Below are 17,897 nucleotides of genomic sequence, written 5' to 3'. Positions count from 1 at the left end.
TTAGCAATTTGGTCTCTAGTTCCTCTGCCCCTTCAAAATCTAGCTTGTACTTCTGGGAGTTCTCTGTCCACATACTGCTAATGCCTTCCTTATAGGATTTTTAGCATAACCTTGCTGGCGTGTGAAATAAGTGAAATTGTATGGTAGTTGGAGCATTCTTTGGCACTGCCCTTCTTTGGGATTGGGATGTAGACTGATCTTTTCCAATTCTCTGGCCAATGCTGAGTTTTTCAAACTTGCTGGCATATTTAGTGTAGCACCTTAACAGCATCATCTTTTAAGATTTTAAATAGTTCAACTGGAATGCCATCACCTCCACTGTCCTTGTTGTTAGCCATGCTTTCTAAGGCCCACTTAGACCACATCCAGCTTATCAAGTTTCATAGATCTTACATTCCAGTTCCTATGCAGTATTTTTCTTTGCAGCATTGGACTTTCCTTTCACTTTCAGGCACGTCTGCAGCTGAGCATCCTTTCGGCTTTGGCCCAACCACTTCATTAGCTCTGGAGCTACTTGTACTTGTGCTCCGCTCTTCCTCAGTAGCATCTTGGATGCCTTCCAGCCTGAGCGGCTCATCTTCCAGCGTCATATCTTTTAGCCTTTTGTTTCTGTTCATGGTATTTTCTTGGCAAAGATACTGGAGTGGCTTGCCTGTTCCTGCTCCAGGTGGATTGCATTTAGTCAGAACTCTCCACTATGACCTGTATATCTTGGGTGTCCCTGTATGGCATAGCCCATAGCTTCTCTAAATTACTGAATACCCTTTGCCATGACAAGGCAGCAATCCATGAATGGGTTGCAGACACTACTAAGAACTAATTAAACAGAGCAGCTTTTCAAATGCTATACAAACATTACTGGTTATAAAGGAATCAGCTGAGTCATTTAAATACGAAGCATTAGCTATATTTTCTCCAAATCCAAATTATCCATGGTTTGGTGTTATCTGAATTGATTCTCTTAGTAAACACAAACCTGAGTAGCATGAAATCTACATTCAAGGAGCTAAATTTATTGATATGTATATCTTTGATACGTATATTTGCATATTTTATTCCATTCTTCCCCAGGAACTATGCAGAATACTAGAAGCCTAAGTATTAGAAATACTTTGCAGTTTGTTATAGGGATTCTCAATGATAACAAATAACAACACATTAAATAGTTGCTGAAGCTCACTACAGCCAGTGCAATCATACCAAGAGTATGGCTTTGGAGTCATTGCTTTTGGGCAGAGGCTCACACTACAAGATGAAACTCCTATACTGATGTTAATTCTCAGACAACAGCCATGAATTGTGCTGCCCTTAATTGCTTGTATAGCCAGCGGTTTTGTCTTTATGCTAAGGTTAAGCTATGCTTCCCCAAAAAGCAACCTTGTCATTTTAGGTGCAGGTCTCCCAAATATAGTGAAAATACATGCCACAAGTGTTTTGCTCCTGCATTTTCTGTGGTCATATATTGGTATTATGGTCAAATACTAAGGAAAAACAGTATATTATATACTGCAGACCAGGTTGATTTTTTACTGTTTCAGAAATATAAATTGCAGCACAATTAGAATACACACTAATCTAAAATGCCATACAAGTGGGATCAAAATAATCTGCTGTTTTTCATAGACAGTACTGATTTGAACTATATCTTATACTCTTAACTATTGTAATGGGTTAAATAAAATGAATTTATTTGTGCCTAGATTAAATCTAAATATATCCTGGCACCAATTATATGCACCAGCTTCTGTTACATCAACTCTAGTAATGGACACATTCACCTACTCAAAAACAGGACTGTTCAATAATACTCACCTTTTGACATGTATTCAGTTATTATATAAATAGGTTCCTCCTTGGTGACTACAGCATACAGTCTGACCAACTTGTCATGTTGAAGTGTTTTCATGAGGTTGGCTTCTTCCAGGAATGCTTGCACAGACATGGTGCCAGGCTTCAAAGTTTTCACAGCTACTTTGGTATTGTTATTGTAGTAACCTAGATAAAAAGGGATTGTTATAATTGAAATCCAAAAGGGTAAACTGATGGCCAAAGTATGATATGTAAGAGATTGCACTGTGTATTAAGCAGTCCTACTCTAAGTATGAAAACATTCCACACTTTGTACTATATGCCCACCATAACTTTATATTACAGGATGGCATGCAAATATTGTAATTCCTTTTCAGAAGCCACTCAGGCAAATCCAATGTTATTCTTCTAACAGCACTGAGATTTGTTAGCCTTTCCACCTTGCAGCCCATAATGGTACTGAAAGTTTCCTGCCCTCCCTTCCCAAGCAGGTTTTTAGGGAAGATGTTAAGGGCTGCAGGATGGAGGGGGTTGTTAGTCACCCCAATTAAGGCAATGACACTTTCAGGTTACTGTCAACAGCAATCAAATTTATTATAGGCATATGGTTCTCATGCCCACATCCTTGTAATTTTCTGAAAAAACTGAAAAGAAAGGGATGAGATTTCATAAAATAAAACATAAGGGATCATTTCTAATCAAACAAGCCACACCTTTGTCTCACTGTTGGTTTTCAAATGAGAATAATCAAAGTCTTTAGGAAAGTAAATTCAACTAGATGCTTAAATCTGTCTCTTACATATTATTATTTACATTTATATTTTTATATAAATCAGGTTGCTAAATGAAGGGTAGCTGTGACTTTATAAATATAATGGAATTTTAAATCTCTCTTTAAATATCTTCTTGCAACATACTGAATTAGACTTCCTACATACTCACTCATTAATATAAAGGAACATAAGTGGAAATTATCTTGGTGTCTCATTCATTCATTCATTCATTCATTCATTCATTCATTCATTCATTCATTCATTCATTCATTCATTCATTCATTCATTCATTCATTCATTCATAATTTTACCCTGCCTTTCTCCTTAAAAAGGACCTACTGTGGCTTACAACATTGAAAGACAATATTTAAAGCTAAGAACAATGAGCCTTCGGGTCTATATATAAAACAGCAAGATTAATACTGTGATAATAGTATGTATGTCACAGTAGAGGCTGCTGTGGTCTATGATATCTGTGTTTTAGATAATATCATATAATATTCTTGCCTTTGAAGTTAAATCAACAGAGGTGGTAGTAGGGTGATTACATTTTATTTCAGATGACAATTGAAATGGTATATTTGACTGTGGATACCTTTTGTGGCAATCTTATACCCACTGAAGTTAACGGGCTTACACTTTGACTAGATTGTACTGCACTGCATTGGTAGGCCTAATCCAATGTTAACCTCCACATACTCAGTGAATCAATGCAGTTTACATATGTGCTGGACTAACAGTAGGAATGGGATATTTGTATCTTAAATACAGTACTTCCTCTCTTAGAATTTGACAAGAGCTCCTCCCCCAGCTGAATTTAGGATCAAAAGCCTGGAGCCAATTGCCATTGGAACTCACCATCTCATGCACCTTTGTGGGTCTCAGGGAAGATAGGTGCTCTCACAATACAGTAGGGCACTTTTCTTCTTACTCAATGGAGAATTGGTGTGGGAACAGCAGGGAAGGTGAGAGCGCTTCTCTACCTCTTACTAGTTTGAGGGCTTTCATTCCCATAATTTGGCCTCAGGGTTCTCAGCAAATTATGGAAATGGCAGTCCTTAAGACACAGATGTCACGTCTCTTGTTCCTGCTGATGCAGTGGATCTCATTTTTTTAGAGTTGACTGTTGCATTTAGACCATAGATTCTTATGAATTCTTCCCTTTTCAACCCCAACTTAACTTACACACATACGTATATGTAGCATTCTTGTCACTGTCCATTTCAAGAACAGGTTGTTGAAAGAGTGGTTTCTTGCCTATGGAGTCTCATGCCAAAATATATAAATGCTATAAAACTCTTTGCTAGTTTGTCTCAATAACAACAACTAATAATAATAATAATAATCATGTGCCATCAAGTCAATTCTGATTTATGGCAACATACTTCAGGGTTTTCTTGGTAGAGAGTACTCAGAAATGGTTGACCATTGCCTTCTTCTTAGAACATCCTGGGAATGTATAGCTTATCCAAGACCACACAGCCCAGCTCTTGTGAGATGTACAGTGGGAATTGAACTCCCAACCTCTGAAACCTAAGTCACTGAGCTGTCCAGCCAGCTGATGCAATAACTATCATTCTAGGAATTTTAAGCACAATAAATTTTCCAATTACCTTCCAATGTGACTTCATTAGGGCCCCTTCTCTTTTTAAATTATCTTTCATCTTATTATGTTTTCATTTCTGTAGAATCATTCTGAAACAAATAAGGCTAAATAAACCCTTCCCTTTGGGGGTGATGAGACCACTGATCATACAGGAACACAAAGACAACTAGAACGACATGCTTTTCATTTCCATGTTGGCTGTAATGCAGGTCTACCACCACGCAGTTAAGCTTTTCATATAGTGGGAAGGAGATGAAGCATGTAGCGTGGCTTTAACAGTGCAGTAATTTTACCCATAACGTAACAGTAACCCACAGAAGACCATGTTAAGCCAAATTTAGATGTCACAGAGTCTCAACGTAAACAAGAGGAAACATCTTGAACCAGAAACAGCCCCCTCTACTTTTGTATGCACACATGCAGGAACTTCCTGAAATGAGTTCTCTCTTCTGCCAATGATACAACTGTAACTAAATTCTGTATATTAACTCAGTATACAAAATGTTTCCATACTGGCTTATTAAACAGCAAATGCCCTAAGGATATAACTTGTTGACACTGCATAAGAAATGTATTTTATTCTGCATTATTATTATTATTATTATTATTATTATTATTATTATTATTATTATTATTATTATTATTATTATTATTATGAAGAAGAAGAAGAAGAAGAAGAAGAAGAAGAAGAAGAAGAAGAAGAAGAAGAAGAAGAAAAAGAAAAAGAAAAAGAAAAAGAAAAAGAAAAAGAAAAAGAAAAAGAAAAAGAAAAAGAAAAAGAAAAAGAAAAAGAAAAAGAAAAAGAAAAAGAAGAAGAAGAAGAAGAAGAAGAAGAAGAAGAAGAAGAAGAAGAAGAAGAAGAAGAAGAAGAAGAAGAAGAAGAAGAAGAAGCCATCAAGATGACTCCAACTTATGGTGACCCATTTTAGGGCTTCCTAGGAATTTATTTATTTATTTATTTATTCGATTTTTACCCTGCCCCTCTAGACAACGTCTACTCGGTATAGAGTATAGAGTACAGTGGTGCCCCGTATAGCGAGGTTAATCCGTTCCGGATTAACCCTCGCTATACGGAATCATCGCTAAACTTCGTTTAATGCGTTCCAATACCTTCGTTACTTACCTGTTCAGCGAGGATTCCAGGTGCCGGCAGCCATTTTCGCGCCTTCGCTAAGCGAGGGCAGGGCGCGAAAACGGCTGCCGGCAGCCATTCCCGGGCTTCCGGCGGCCATTTTGGAACCGCCGATCAGCTGTTCGGCGGCTCCAAAATGGCCACCGCAATACCCGATCTTCACAATGTGGGTTTTCCCCATTTGCGAAGATCGGGTATGTTTCCGTATAGCGATCCCGAAAAAGGGATCGCTATACGGAAACATCGCTATACGGTGCACTCGTTAAGCGAGGCACCACTGTAATCAGAAATGGTTTTCCTTTCCCTTCTTCTGGAGTCACCCAGCAGCCGTGCAAGGCTGATCAGATATTAGAGGTAGAGTGGCTCTATCAGGAGTTGTGATAGAGAGGTGTACTGTTTTCACTGCATTGCATAGCCAAATTCCAATTGTCATAATCACATCTAGAACCACTATAACATTTCAGACATACTTAGCAAACCACAGATGAAACCTGCTTTTCTGCTTTCAATTTCTGTTTTTTCAATGATCATACTACTCACTGTAGTTCACTCTACTCTGGCAGTAGAGTAAAAGCTATAATAATGGTTTGTCAGTGCAGATGTGCTTGCAAGCCATAGTTAATGTGAGCTATTCTCAACACAATCTCTCCAAATTATACTTTCAATGTTTGGTTGCCTAAATACTCTTAACCACAGTTCCTTTTTTCACTGTTGCTCTATATTGTTCCATTCTGTTTTGCAAAGTAGAATCTATAGAGTGCCTAACAAAAAATAATTTATTGGCTGAATTTTGTTGTTCAGTGTAAGAAAATCCAGCACCAAGATCCTGAGGGACTCTCAGTAGAGATTCTTTATTTATAATACAGGAATGGAGTGAAAGTTCCAATTTTTTCTTACACTAATCAACACAATTTCAGCTTCCATAGAATCATTCAGCTATTGATACCGTATTTTTCCATGTATAAAACAACACTTTTTCCTAAAATCATTAGAGAAAAAATTAAGGGTCATTTTATACACAGAAGGAGGCGGAGGCAAAGGAGCAGGTGTGCTTGGCCACCTCTTGCAGCTTCCCATTGACTGCTGCCGCTGTCGTCCAATCGCCTCCTCCAGTGCAACATGCCAGGGCTCACCTCCAGCTCATGTCCCCGCCTTGTCCTCTGCCAGAAGGGAGCCCACAAGTGGTGCTGGAGAAGGCGATCGGGCAGCGGCGGCGGCAGGAGGTGGCTGAGTGCAGCTGCTCCTTTACCTCCATCTCTGCCTCCTGCTGCTGCTCCCTCCGCCGCTGGATTGCCTCCTCCAGCACCACTCGCAGGCTCCTTTTGGGCAGGGGACATGAGCTGGAGGTGAGCCCCTGCAGTCACACTGGAGGAGGCGATTGGGTGTTGGAGGCAGCAGGAGACGGAGGTGGAGGAGCAGCCATGCTGGGCCACCCCTCATGGCTGCCCATTGACTGCTCCTCCGCCTCCAGCAAGGGACAAAGTTATACGTTGAGGGGGCTTATACATGGAAAAATACGGTAATTTTTCAAGATTTCTGAACCTAAATTTGTATATTTGTGTATGTCTATAAGGAATCACCGAAATTGCTGCAGCTGCTTGATAAAGTGCTCGACATATGCTGGAAGGGGAATTGGGCCCACATCCAGCATGCAGACAACAATTCATCAATCATCCACAGCAACTTTCACAAATCTTTTTTCATGTCCATAAACATCTGGTAGAATTCTGGCCGTTCTCTCCAAAGCCTCACACTATATTCAACAACTAGGATCTCAGCATATACATTTTATGCATCATTTCTAATCATTCATGTTGCTTTATTTTAGCCATATAGTATCTTTACAGTCTGCACTGTAGCAGCCCAAAAATGCAAGGCATTACTGATTGCTCTGGCCCATGGCCAATAAGAAAATAAACTAATTTCTAGATCTGGTCTTTGATATCCAAAGTATTTCTTTTGAGATGGAATCAGCATCTCAAGGGCATAAACTGAGCAATATATATTTATATGTATGTCCCCATGTACAGCCAGGGTATCGATCTAGCTAGGGTTTAGATGAGGCCCAGCTTTGGGGGAAAAGCATGCCATTTTAAAAATGCACCAATCTTGTCATTTTCCTTTACTGCATCACCAAAAGTGAAGGACTGACACAGCAAGAAAGCTAGTATGTCTAGTTTTATGGACATCTTATGCATGAGCATATTAAATGAAAATCTTACCCATCCAGACTTCTCCAAACTGACCCGCTCCAAGCTTTTTCACTAATTTTATTGAGTCCCTTGGGATCTCCCAGGCATCTTTATCCCATGGTTTCTGTGGTTTGGGACTGATGCATGCTTTTTCCAGTTTTCTGCACAAGCCATCTGGTTGCTCTGTTTGAGAGACAAATATCCAACATTTGTGCCTTTAGCACATCAATGAACATGTGCCCACCACATGTTTTATCCAAATTTCAGCTGTCTTCTCTAAAATTATCTTTACAATAAATTCTGAAAGCTCCAAACTGGGAAGATTGCAAGACAATTCCAGGATATTGTATATGGCACTTATTCTTCTATGTTGCTTTGAAGCAATGGATCTCAGGCCACAGATTCTCCTGCACTCGCGTTTTCCACCTAACTTCTAATGTTGAAACTTCAAACATCTATACTGAAAGCTACTATGCATGAACTAAGTTGCATTTCCTTAAATGTCAGCAGTGATTTTTCTTTCCCACAGAAATATGCTGATAACACTACCACAAACAATTACAATGTTCATAACTTTTTTGGCTTACCAGTAAGTCCACAGAGGTCTGTAAATAAAGCTTATCCTTTATAAGCAAAGAAATCTCATTTACAACAAAGTTGATAGTTTTTCTTACACTTAGCTTTGTTTCAGATTAATGCAAGCCCTGTAATTGGACCTCATTTACTTCCAGTTACCACCCACTGAGTAATTATACTGAACCTTCATGAATGTTCACATTTACACAAACAGCACAGTGAGTCAGAAATATATTTAAGTCATTTGAAACAGAGGGGTGTTTTTCCTTTCAATAACAGACAGCAATTTGATATATAATCCATTAAAACTGTTGGCTTACTTTGATAATGTTTGATCATGTCACTGATAGAGGGAAACGTAATTCTTGGAGATATGTAATACCCTCCATTGTCTAGACTTCTGATTTTGTAGTGCTTTACAACATCACCATGCTGTGCATCATGATCCTTGATGGACAGAGAATAGCTACCTATGGAATAAAAAAAAAGACTGAATTTCTTGTTATACGAACAAGATACATACAGGTACAGTGTTAGCATTTTTACTAATGTTTTCTGGCTAGCAAAATACTAAAACAAATATTATACTAGAAAGAGCAGCCTACTAGAAGACATAGTGTGCATTCTGCTTTGTTGTGGAGAAATGAACATTTTAAAGAAAACACAACGCATAACCAGAGATGTTATTTGGACAGCTTAGTGTTTGAAAACAAAGGAAAAGACTTTGAGTTCCATAGGTGTCTCCTGTATTTTTCCTATCTCTGATGTTACCACACTACCTTTTAGACCAGTGATCCTCAACCTTGGGCCTCCAGATGTTCTTGGACTACAACTCCCAGAAGCCTTCACCACCACCTCTGCTGGCCAGGATTTCTGGGAGTTGAGGTCCAAGAACATCTGGAGGCCCAAGGTTGGGGACCACTGTTTTAAACTTCTATACCACAGTCATGGACGTGGGGGCACTGTGGGTTAAACCACAGAAGCCTCTGTGCTGCAAGGTCAGAAGACCTGCAGTTGTAAGATCTAATCCATGCGATGGAGTGAGCTCCCGTCGCTTCTCCCAGCTCCTTGCCAACCTAGCAGTTTGAAAGCATGTAAAATGCGAGTAGATAAATAGGTACCACCACAGTGGGAAGGTAACAGCATTCCGTGTCTAGTGCCATGGCCATCTGACCCCAGAAACTGTCTACAGACAAACGCTGGCTCTATGGCTTGGAGACGGGGATGAGCACCACACCCTAGAGTTGGACATGACTGGACTAAATGTCAAAGGGAACCTGTACCTTACCATAGTCATTTTATGAAGCTACTTATTTTTCCCATCACATCACTGATTTCAGCTGCACTAACTACAAATATAATACCACAAACTCAGGTTGACTGTATTAATGCTTATAAGTTATATAAGTTGTTACATAGGCTGGCACTCCTCCAGGTCATATTCACAAATTACTACTACGTTCAAAACTGGCATCTGAGCTTGCTTTTACCTCTTCTCTCTCCTCCCATCCCCTTTCCCCTGCGTGTTGCATCTTTCAGGTGGTAAATCCACCATTATCTGCTGCACCCATGGACTAACTTGTTACATTATAAAATAAAACTTGTTGTGCTGTCATTACAAAAAAAGAAAAGTAACTCATTAAATGTTGCTTTTGAAGAAGTAGCTGTGTTATGTTTGTGCAAGCATATCAGTCAAACAGCAACAACAAAATCAACCACCAACAGACAGAAGTGTTGTGGTATGCACTATAACTCTTATATTTTAATGTGAGCTTTTGTGATTCAAGTTCATTTCCTCAGACATCAAAGTGAATCTATAGGACTGTCATGTTTATGCATCGCCCCATGACCATGTGAGGATACAGACACTGGGCAAAACGACACTTATAGCTGATTACTTCCAAATTCCAGCCCAGGGAAACATATGTTTTACATACAGAAATTGTCCACAGGTCTAAATCCTGTATCTCAGGTTTGTTTGCCTGAGACTTTGGGACAGCTGCTGTCATTCAGAGCAAACAATGTGGGCCAGAAGAAAACAACAGGATAAAGGCAGCTTGCAAGACAGATGCCAAACAAATGCTGAGTGAAGAAAAATGATGTCTCTTAAATTGTGGAATGGGCAATGGCTGTCGAGACATTGTTGTAATGCAAGCTGTTGTATTTTTCATTACTGCCTTTTACAGGTGTGACTAATTGTTAAACACTAGATTGAATTACATTAGATAAAACAGGTTTTTTTTAATATTACTCTGCTTTTCTCCAAATCTAGCATCTAGGCATATGTAATATATAATGGGTAGCATTCACTGTTGCATGAGCACTGTTGCATGAACACTCCTCCAATTTCCCTACATAAGGGGTGACTGCAGATGAGAGGGTAAAATTGCCCTCTCATCTTGCTAATGAAAGCCTTATGTCAACAGAGCACACTAATTGGATTTCACTCAGCATTTTCATCAGTTCTAGAAATCCTATATCAATATTTATATACAGGAGTTATTCTCACACAATATTTCTATCAAATGTAGCCATAGGTTTGATGTCCTGGCCTTCAGTGATATTTGAGAATGGTTTAATAAGAAGAATACTTCACACTTGTTTCTCTTTAAAATTCTGCTTATTCCTTCGGATAGCCAAGAATTCCAGTTTGTCAAGCCAATATTTAAATATTCTCACACAGGCTACACTTAAACACTTGGAAAATCCATATGTTCTGTGGTTAAAAATCTACTTTTAAACATTTAAAACTGGAATCATTTCATGATTTCTACATATTCTAAGTCCATTCACTCAAACCTTTTGAGAACTTTATAGCCAAAAAAGCTGAGGGTGAACTTTGCAGAAAGCTGAATTCATTTACTTTTAGCTCCAAAGTAATCCAGAAAGCCTACCTTTTAAGGTTTCACTCTCTCTGATAAGGAATGCCCCAGGAGCATTTCCTGGTGCTAGAAGTTGTCTTTCTGCATCTTTCCTTGTTATGTCTTTAAAGAACCATCTGGAAAGTATTGTGGGGAAAGAAACATTAATTTTCTTCTTCTTAAAATTGTAATGTGAAGAACAGCAGTCAACACTGAAGATCAAATATGTAAAATGATGAAGAAACCTACTCTTCTGTTTCTAACGTGTTGACCTTTGCGACATAATTGCTTGGGATAAAGCCTTCATTCCTGGTTAAAAGGGACCGAGCTCTCCACCATTCTCCATGCCTAAGGAAAAGAAAAGAACATAATCTAAGTAAAAGAGATTGACATTGATGATCTTCAGTAATACGTACAAAGGCTTATGGAAACCGTATGATGTTTCCAGACCTGCACAACAGGTAACAAGGGACTAAAACATATGAATACATCAGTAAACACTGAGAATCAATTTCTAAATCTGGGATCATAAAAGCATAACAACAACCAGCCTGGATCAAACCACATTTGGTTTGCCACTCTGTTCCTGCAGTAGTCAGCTAGATGACTCTGGGAAGCACAGAAGCAGCATATGTGTGCAAAAGCAACCTCTCAGCCATGATCCCAAACAACTGGTGTTCACAGGTATATTTCTTCTGATACTGAGATAATATACAGATTGATTAGTTGTGCGATCCTCCAGGAATCTGCCTAACCATAGCCATAGGAAGTCATCACCACATTTAATAGGGACTGATTTGACAAACTGGTTAGAATCCTGATGCTTTTCTACATAGATGAAAGGCAAAAGAGGTAACATTCATGCATTCTGAGATGGCAATTAGCAAGTCATGGCTAGGATGTTTGGGGTATTCATACCCAATGGCTTACTGTGTGATGAAAAATCCCAGCTAGGACTCTTGAAATATCAGCTACAAAACAAATAACAGTTACACCTTTTTCCTTCTACATCTGTAACAATGCAGCAGGATTGAACCCAGATGTCTGCAGCTCTACACCAGCACTATAACCACAGCACTATATTTTACATGTTAAAGGGATTAAAATAGCAAACACAATCCTCCTTACCAGCTTGTATGATTGTCTCTAGGAGTTAGAGAAGAAGAAAAACAGCTGTTTATACTTACTCCTCCAGAATTTCCATTTTTTCTCCTTTTTTGAAAGATAAATCATCTTCATGAATGCCATCGTAAGGATACAGGGATACTACAATATCTCGATGTTCATCATCATCTAATATAGAAATTCAAGGAAGATATTCCCAGTCATTTATTAATGCTTGTTATGTTAAAACTTGATATGGCAAATGATATTACATAATCAATGTTTTATATCATAACTATTATATTACTTGTTGCTTTTTAGAAACATACCTTCTTTACCAAATCTCTGACCTGGCAGAAGTACATCAACATTTGCCTAGAACAACAAGTAACAGTTAATTAATAATGGTTTACAACAACATCAAATGCATAGACTCATATTTATAAAATTAGCATTTTTTAAAACATAGTGACTACAGATTCTCCCTCCACCTTTTAGTTTTAGTTTTTAATGCTGGCTATTTGATCTTGGCCAACATTCAGAAGCCATTTACAGCACCTACAGTGAGGCTTTTAAACCACTGAGCACAGCAGTTTATGTACATTCAACAATTCATTCTAGAACAAAAGGTCATCCAATGAAGGCAAATACCTGTTGTTGGGGAAATGATATGTGTGTGTACGCACACATGCTGTTGAACTTACTTTGGACAAGATAAACTTTTGATAGCATCTACTAGGGCTCCTCCTGTGTTGTCATAATTTTGGAATTTACAGGAGAAGCACAACTGTCAGTAGCTATTTCATAAATGAAAAACAACAGATACTTCTCAGTATGTATCAACCAAACCGAAAGAACCTTTGGATTTAAAAGAGGTAACTCATTGCATATTTTGTTTTGTTTTGTTTATGTATACACAAATTGTATAGAGCTGAAGGTGGTTTAGTCTGAAGTCAGGGTGTGCACAGAATTTAAGACGGGTTGAAATTGTGCTTCGGGAATAGAAGCAGTCCCATGTCATTAAAGCCAACAGAAACCTGTGGCAAAAGCACAGTGTTCCAAAGAGCAAAATAAAATTTTGAGGGCTCTTCAGAAAAACAAACATGTGTTATTGCAGGTCCAGACCAGCCGGCACTTCGCTATATTGTGCAGCTCTTGGTTTTTTGTTTTTACCTCCCTATTGTTGGTTCAGTTAGATTCCTCATGAAAATTGGAAATTGCTCCTATATTATCTGGTAATCTATGTTCTCCAGTCTTTCTGTCAGCCCTCTAGTAAGCAGAGCTAGTTCCAGAATTAAAAGGAGCCTTCAGAAAAGGGATCCTAGAGTTGACATTTGTTTCTCTTCCATGCCCCTCTCACATAAGAATAAAATATATGCCCACTCAGGTTAACACTTCATGTATCTGAAGAACTGTGCTGCAGTCCACAGATCCTTAGGTTAAATAGAATGACTCTGACATTAAGCTACCAAAATACACTTTGTTGAGTTTGTTGCAACAGACCAATGGGGCTACCTATGTTGGAAGAGCAGGAAGGATTCACAGAAGGATTATGGTGTGTCTTCCCCCCCTCCCCCCCCAAAATAAACTTTAGATACACTTCTGGCACCTTAACAGTTGTCCATCAAGACAGGACATTTTAATCTCCAAGAATCATATCTTGTTGCAGAGTTCACATAGAACAAGACCTACGAAGAAGGCATTCTAACTACGACATTGTTACTTCAAGAGTTGTAAATGACATCCCTCAGTCTCAGCCATGGTTTTGCAGTTTGTTTGTTTGTTGTTTTGTTCTTTACAGGCAAAACTAGCTCAGAAAAAATCTGTCCCAACAAAGCCTTTTGTCACTGGAAAACCATTTTTGCCCCAATAAATGGGTGAAATTCTATTACTCAGCATAGTAAGTCACATGTAGAGTATGCTCATTGAATTAATGAAAATTACAGAGGAGTTGCCTCAAATTCCCACTGATGCCTTTGGCTTACTCTAATTGCAACTCACATTGGGTAACAGGATTTCAGCCAATGTAATGGATTTATTTCTTCATTTCTACATTCTTATGTTTTCATTCAGAAATTTAAGGTACGCCAGTCATGCTATGATCTCACTATTCAACATCTTCCCTGAAACTATCTACTTACTGGCCTTTGTTGTTTACTGGACGTTGGATCCCTCACATAAATAGTTCGTTCAGTTTTACGTACTGGTTGGCTCTTCTCATCTCCTGGCAGACTCTCTTTTCTCTTCGATTCTATACATCCCATATTTCCCTGTAGGAAGAAGAAGATGATTAAGCAAAAATGCTGTCTAGTTGAGGTTCAAAATAATACTTTTATTTATACCCCGCCTAGAGTGGCCTTTTAGGCCAGATGGGCGGGAGAGAGAGAGAGAGAGAGAGAGAGAGAGAGAGAGAGAGAGAGAGAGAGAGAGAGACAGACAGACAGACAGACAGACAGACAGACAGACAGACAGACAGACAGACAGACAGACAGACAGATAGATAGATAGATAGATAGATAGATAGATAGATAGATAGATAGATAGATAGATAGATAGATAGATAGATAGATAGATAGATAGATAGATAGATAGATAGATAGATAGATAGATAGATACTTTCTGAGTATAGCTTTCTGAGTTTCCTAACCACTACAGAAACTGGTCATGCTGATTGGTGGCCTCTCGGAGCCACAGTACAAATAAGTAATTTTTCCTAGTTCTCTAATTTATCATGTAAAACCTTACAGTAACTACCTGTTTCACCAGATGTGTGAGGGCCTTTCTTAGTAACAGCAACTAAATAGCAGAACTCTCTCTATAAAGGAGATTTGCCTGGCGCTAACACAAATACCTTTTAAACACCAGGGAAATTCACCTGTCTTCTTTAGACTTTCTAATATATTGCAGTCAATTTCACTTAACCAGATTTTAGGCAAAGATTTTCTATGCTATTTTATATTCATTTCTGAATGTACTTTACTGTTCTTATTTTATATCTTCTCCTGAGAAAGTTTACTAGGAATTCACTGCTGTTCTTCAGAACTGATGAATTTATTGCATCCTACTGCTCCCCCTTCAATACTTTGGCCATCTCATGAGAAGAGAAGACTCCCTGGAAAAGACCCTGATGTTGGGAAAGTGTGAAGGCAAGAGGAGAAGGGGACAACAATGGATTCACAGATGTTATGCTGGCAGAAGATGTATGTAACTGGGATTATGAAGCACTGAGTGTAAAGCTATTTTTGCAGGCCCCAGCAACTTCAGTTCCTCACCACCTCCCATATACCACACATTTATTTATGTATTACCAATTAGCCTCTTTGGCCCTTCCTTTCCCCTTTATCTCTACTCCTCGTTCCTCAGCCAGAAGTGCAACCATTGAGTTCCTGACAAATTTGAAAAATGGCCCTTAATCCCACTGAGATTATCCACTCATAATACAGCCCTCACTTTACAAACCAGCTAGGAGCATGATAAAGCCTTTCTGGTTTCCCCCACTAAGAAATGTTTGACAGTGCTAACTACCTCAGAAGGTGGTAAATTCTCTGTCATGGGAATTTTTTAAACACAGGTTAAAAGGCCATATGCCAGAAGTCTTAAATTATAGATTTTCTGCACTAGCAGAGGATTTACCAATATATTTCCTACATAAGCAAAGGGTAGATGAGCCCTGAGGTACTCTTACTCTAAATTCTATTATTTAAAATAGGTTTTATCAAGAAGACCTAATTAGTATCAAAGACACACACCTCTACAAATTTTAATCGACTTTGCACCCTCAGATATACTATACGTACAGTAAACATTTCCTTGTAGACTTCAGATAAGTGTTGCTTAATGCAGCAGTTCTCAGCCTAGCAGAAATCTCACAGCATTTTTCTTATCTCCCCCTTTCCCATTTATACCAGTAATATCTCCTGTGAAAAGTGTTTGTTGCAGCTGAAAAAGGAAAGCTAGAGATTATGGACATCATGGTCTGCTTTCTCCTAAAACAGCTAGCACTTATCATGGAGTGAAGTGAAACTTGCTAAAGATAGGAAACTGCAAATGCAGCAAAGAACATGAAGCAATTGTGGGAGAAGCAACAGGAAGAGAGAGAGAGAACGGAGGCAGCATGCAATTGCGGAAGAACCTGCACATGCTGAATTGAACTGGGCACAATGAGGATGTCACTCATACGTCTGCCCTGTTCATTACTTCCCTGCAGTCAGTTGTTCCACAAGCTTTTCTTCCTTCCTGGCTCCAATAATGGAATTAAGACAGGAACACAAAAATGTGTCTTCACAAAGATGGAGGGATGGTGATGCAGGAGTGTCCAAGGGTACAATGTTCTCTGCACAAATTTACAGTGACAAACTAAGACCTCATTTTATGTGTGCCTGGAACAGATATCCAAAACATCTAGGAAAACTTCCCTCATGTCTAACTCGATCTCAAAATAGGCACAATAAAAAATCGTTCATCCAGTTATTCTAGTCTTCTAAAACCTTTCTGTCTCTTGACTGTTCTTTATACACCATGTGTTTTTAAAGTCGAGGGGGTTTAACTGTAGTTCTGTCCAACTACAAGCAACTCACAGGAGTTCTGTGAGCATTAAAGGAAGGCAAGATGACAACAAAGGAAGCAATGTGGATGGGCAGATATCTGAGACAAAAACAGATACCTCTTTGACCACTTCCCCTTTTTAAGAGTTAGCTGCCTTTTAAGAGTGCTTCAAGAACAGACAATTGTCCCTGGAAAGAATGAAGTCTCATGGATATAGGATGGATAATCTGTAGCCATCCTTATCTTCCTGGACTACTACTCCCGGAATACTTAACCATTGGTTGTACGGGCTAAGACTGATAGAAAGTGAGGTTCTACAACATCAGACATGCCAAAGGTTCCTCATCTATACTCTAGACCAGTGGTCCCCAATGTTTTTGCCTCCACAGACCGGTTTAGTGTGCGGGCAAAGGGGCATCCGTGCATGCACGGGAGGGGCTGTGTGTGTGTGGGAGGGGCTGTGGGTGCATGGGAGGAACTGTGGGAGGGCCCATGCATGCATCTGCTCATGTGGGGAGGAGGAGACTGTGGCCCAGTCCTGGCAAGGCCACGGACCAGGACTGGTCCATAGACCGGGGTTTGGGGAGCCCTTCTCTAGGCCATCAACCAAAAAACTCAAGAGCACACCAACATAAGTACAATTGTATCTGCATTCATTTTCATTGACATATTGATCACATTGAGGTTATCACATTGGTTATTGAGGTTATCACATTGTCAGTCATGTATGGCCAACTTGGCCGGGGTCCAAATATAGATATCTCCAGTCCCCCTTTCCTTCTATTTTATGACATAAATTTTCATATCCTCATCTGGAACGCAGTCATACGTTCCACCTTCCTTTCACAAATAATCTGTACCCAAACCCTTTAAGCAGAAAGTCATGAGATAGAAGAAAACTTGAAAAATTCTCCAACCTGTTGTGATAAAACATACACAAAGATTTCAAAGAGATTAGGTAATTTTCTCCTAACATGACAACTACATTAGCCAATTATATTGCTAAACTATTTTACATAGCAACAATTTACGTCAAGCATACTCTAAAACAACCTCACTGTTAGAGGAAATGTCATACTTCATTAGGATGTTTGCACTTAGAACATTTAAAAAAAAGGAAGACAAAAGTATGATCTTGTTAAGTTTCCAGGGTATGGTCTGGTTGGACTAACACAATTTTTACAGGCAAATTGGCAGTCATTATCATCCTGATTGGGAATATCAGACAATAACAGTACTGTACAACTAGAAGGGGCCCCAAGAGACCAACCCTTTGCTGAAGCAGTAACCCTAAAGCTG

The 17,897-nt window shown here is 39.1% G+C and overlaps 1 protein-coding gene across 10 annotated transcripts in view; it reads right to left on the bottom strand.

Annotated features, from left to right (window-relative positions):
* The window catches only part of LYN (LYN proto-oncogene, Src family tyrosine kinase), a 53,696-nt gene that overhangs the window by 22,356 nt on the left and 13,443 nt on the right, over positions 1–17,897 (bottom strand). For 4 of the 10 annotated variants that reach the window (XM_072998938.2, XM_020812954.3, XM_072998939.2 and 1 more), the window contains exons 2-9: positions 14,195–14,323; positions 12,383–12,428; positions 12,137–12,242; positions 11,199–11,297; positions 10,983–11,086; positions 8,409–8,558; positions 7,543–7,695; positions 1,813–1,995 (exon numbers count right to left, since the gene is read on the bottom strand). In XM_072998938.2, the coding sequence (XP_072855039.2) occupies positions 1,813–1,995; positions 7,543–7,695; positions 8,409–8,558; positions 10,983–11,086; positions 11,199–11,297; positions 12,137–12,242; positions 12,383–12,428; positions 14,195–14,317 (964 nt within the window). In that variant the 5' untranslated portion in view covers positions 14,318–14,323. Of the gene's footprint in view, positions 1–1,812; positions 1,996–7,542; positions 7,696–8,408; positions 8,559–10,982; positions 11,087–11,198; positions 11,298–12,136; positions 12,243–12,382; positions 12,429–14,194; positions 14,324–15,850; positions 15,917–17,897 lie in introns of those variants that run through there. The other 6 variants (XM_072998940.2, XM_020812957.3, XM_078393754.1 and 3 more) reach the window with 3 other exon arrangements.

This window comes from Pogona vitticeps, chromosome 4 (assembly GCF_051106095.1).
Source record: "Pogona vitticeps strain Pit_001003342236 chromosome 4, PviZW2.1, whole genome shotgun sequence".
NCBI lineage: Eukaryota > Metazoa > Chordata > Lepidosauria > Squamata > Agamidae > Pogona > Pogona vitticeps.
The sequence above is the reverse complement of the archived record's forward strand: the minus strand, read 5'-3'. Positions and strand labels throughout refer to the sequence as shown.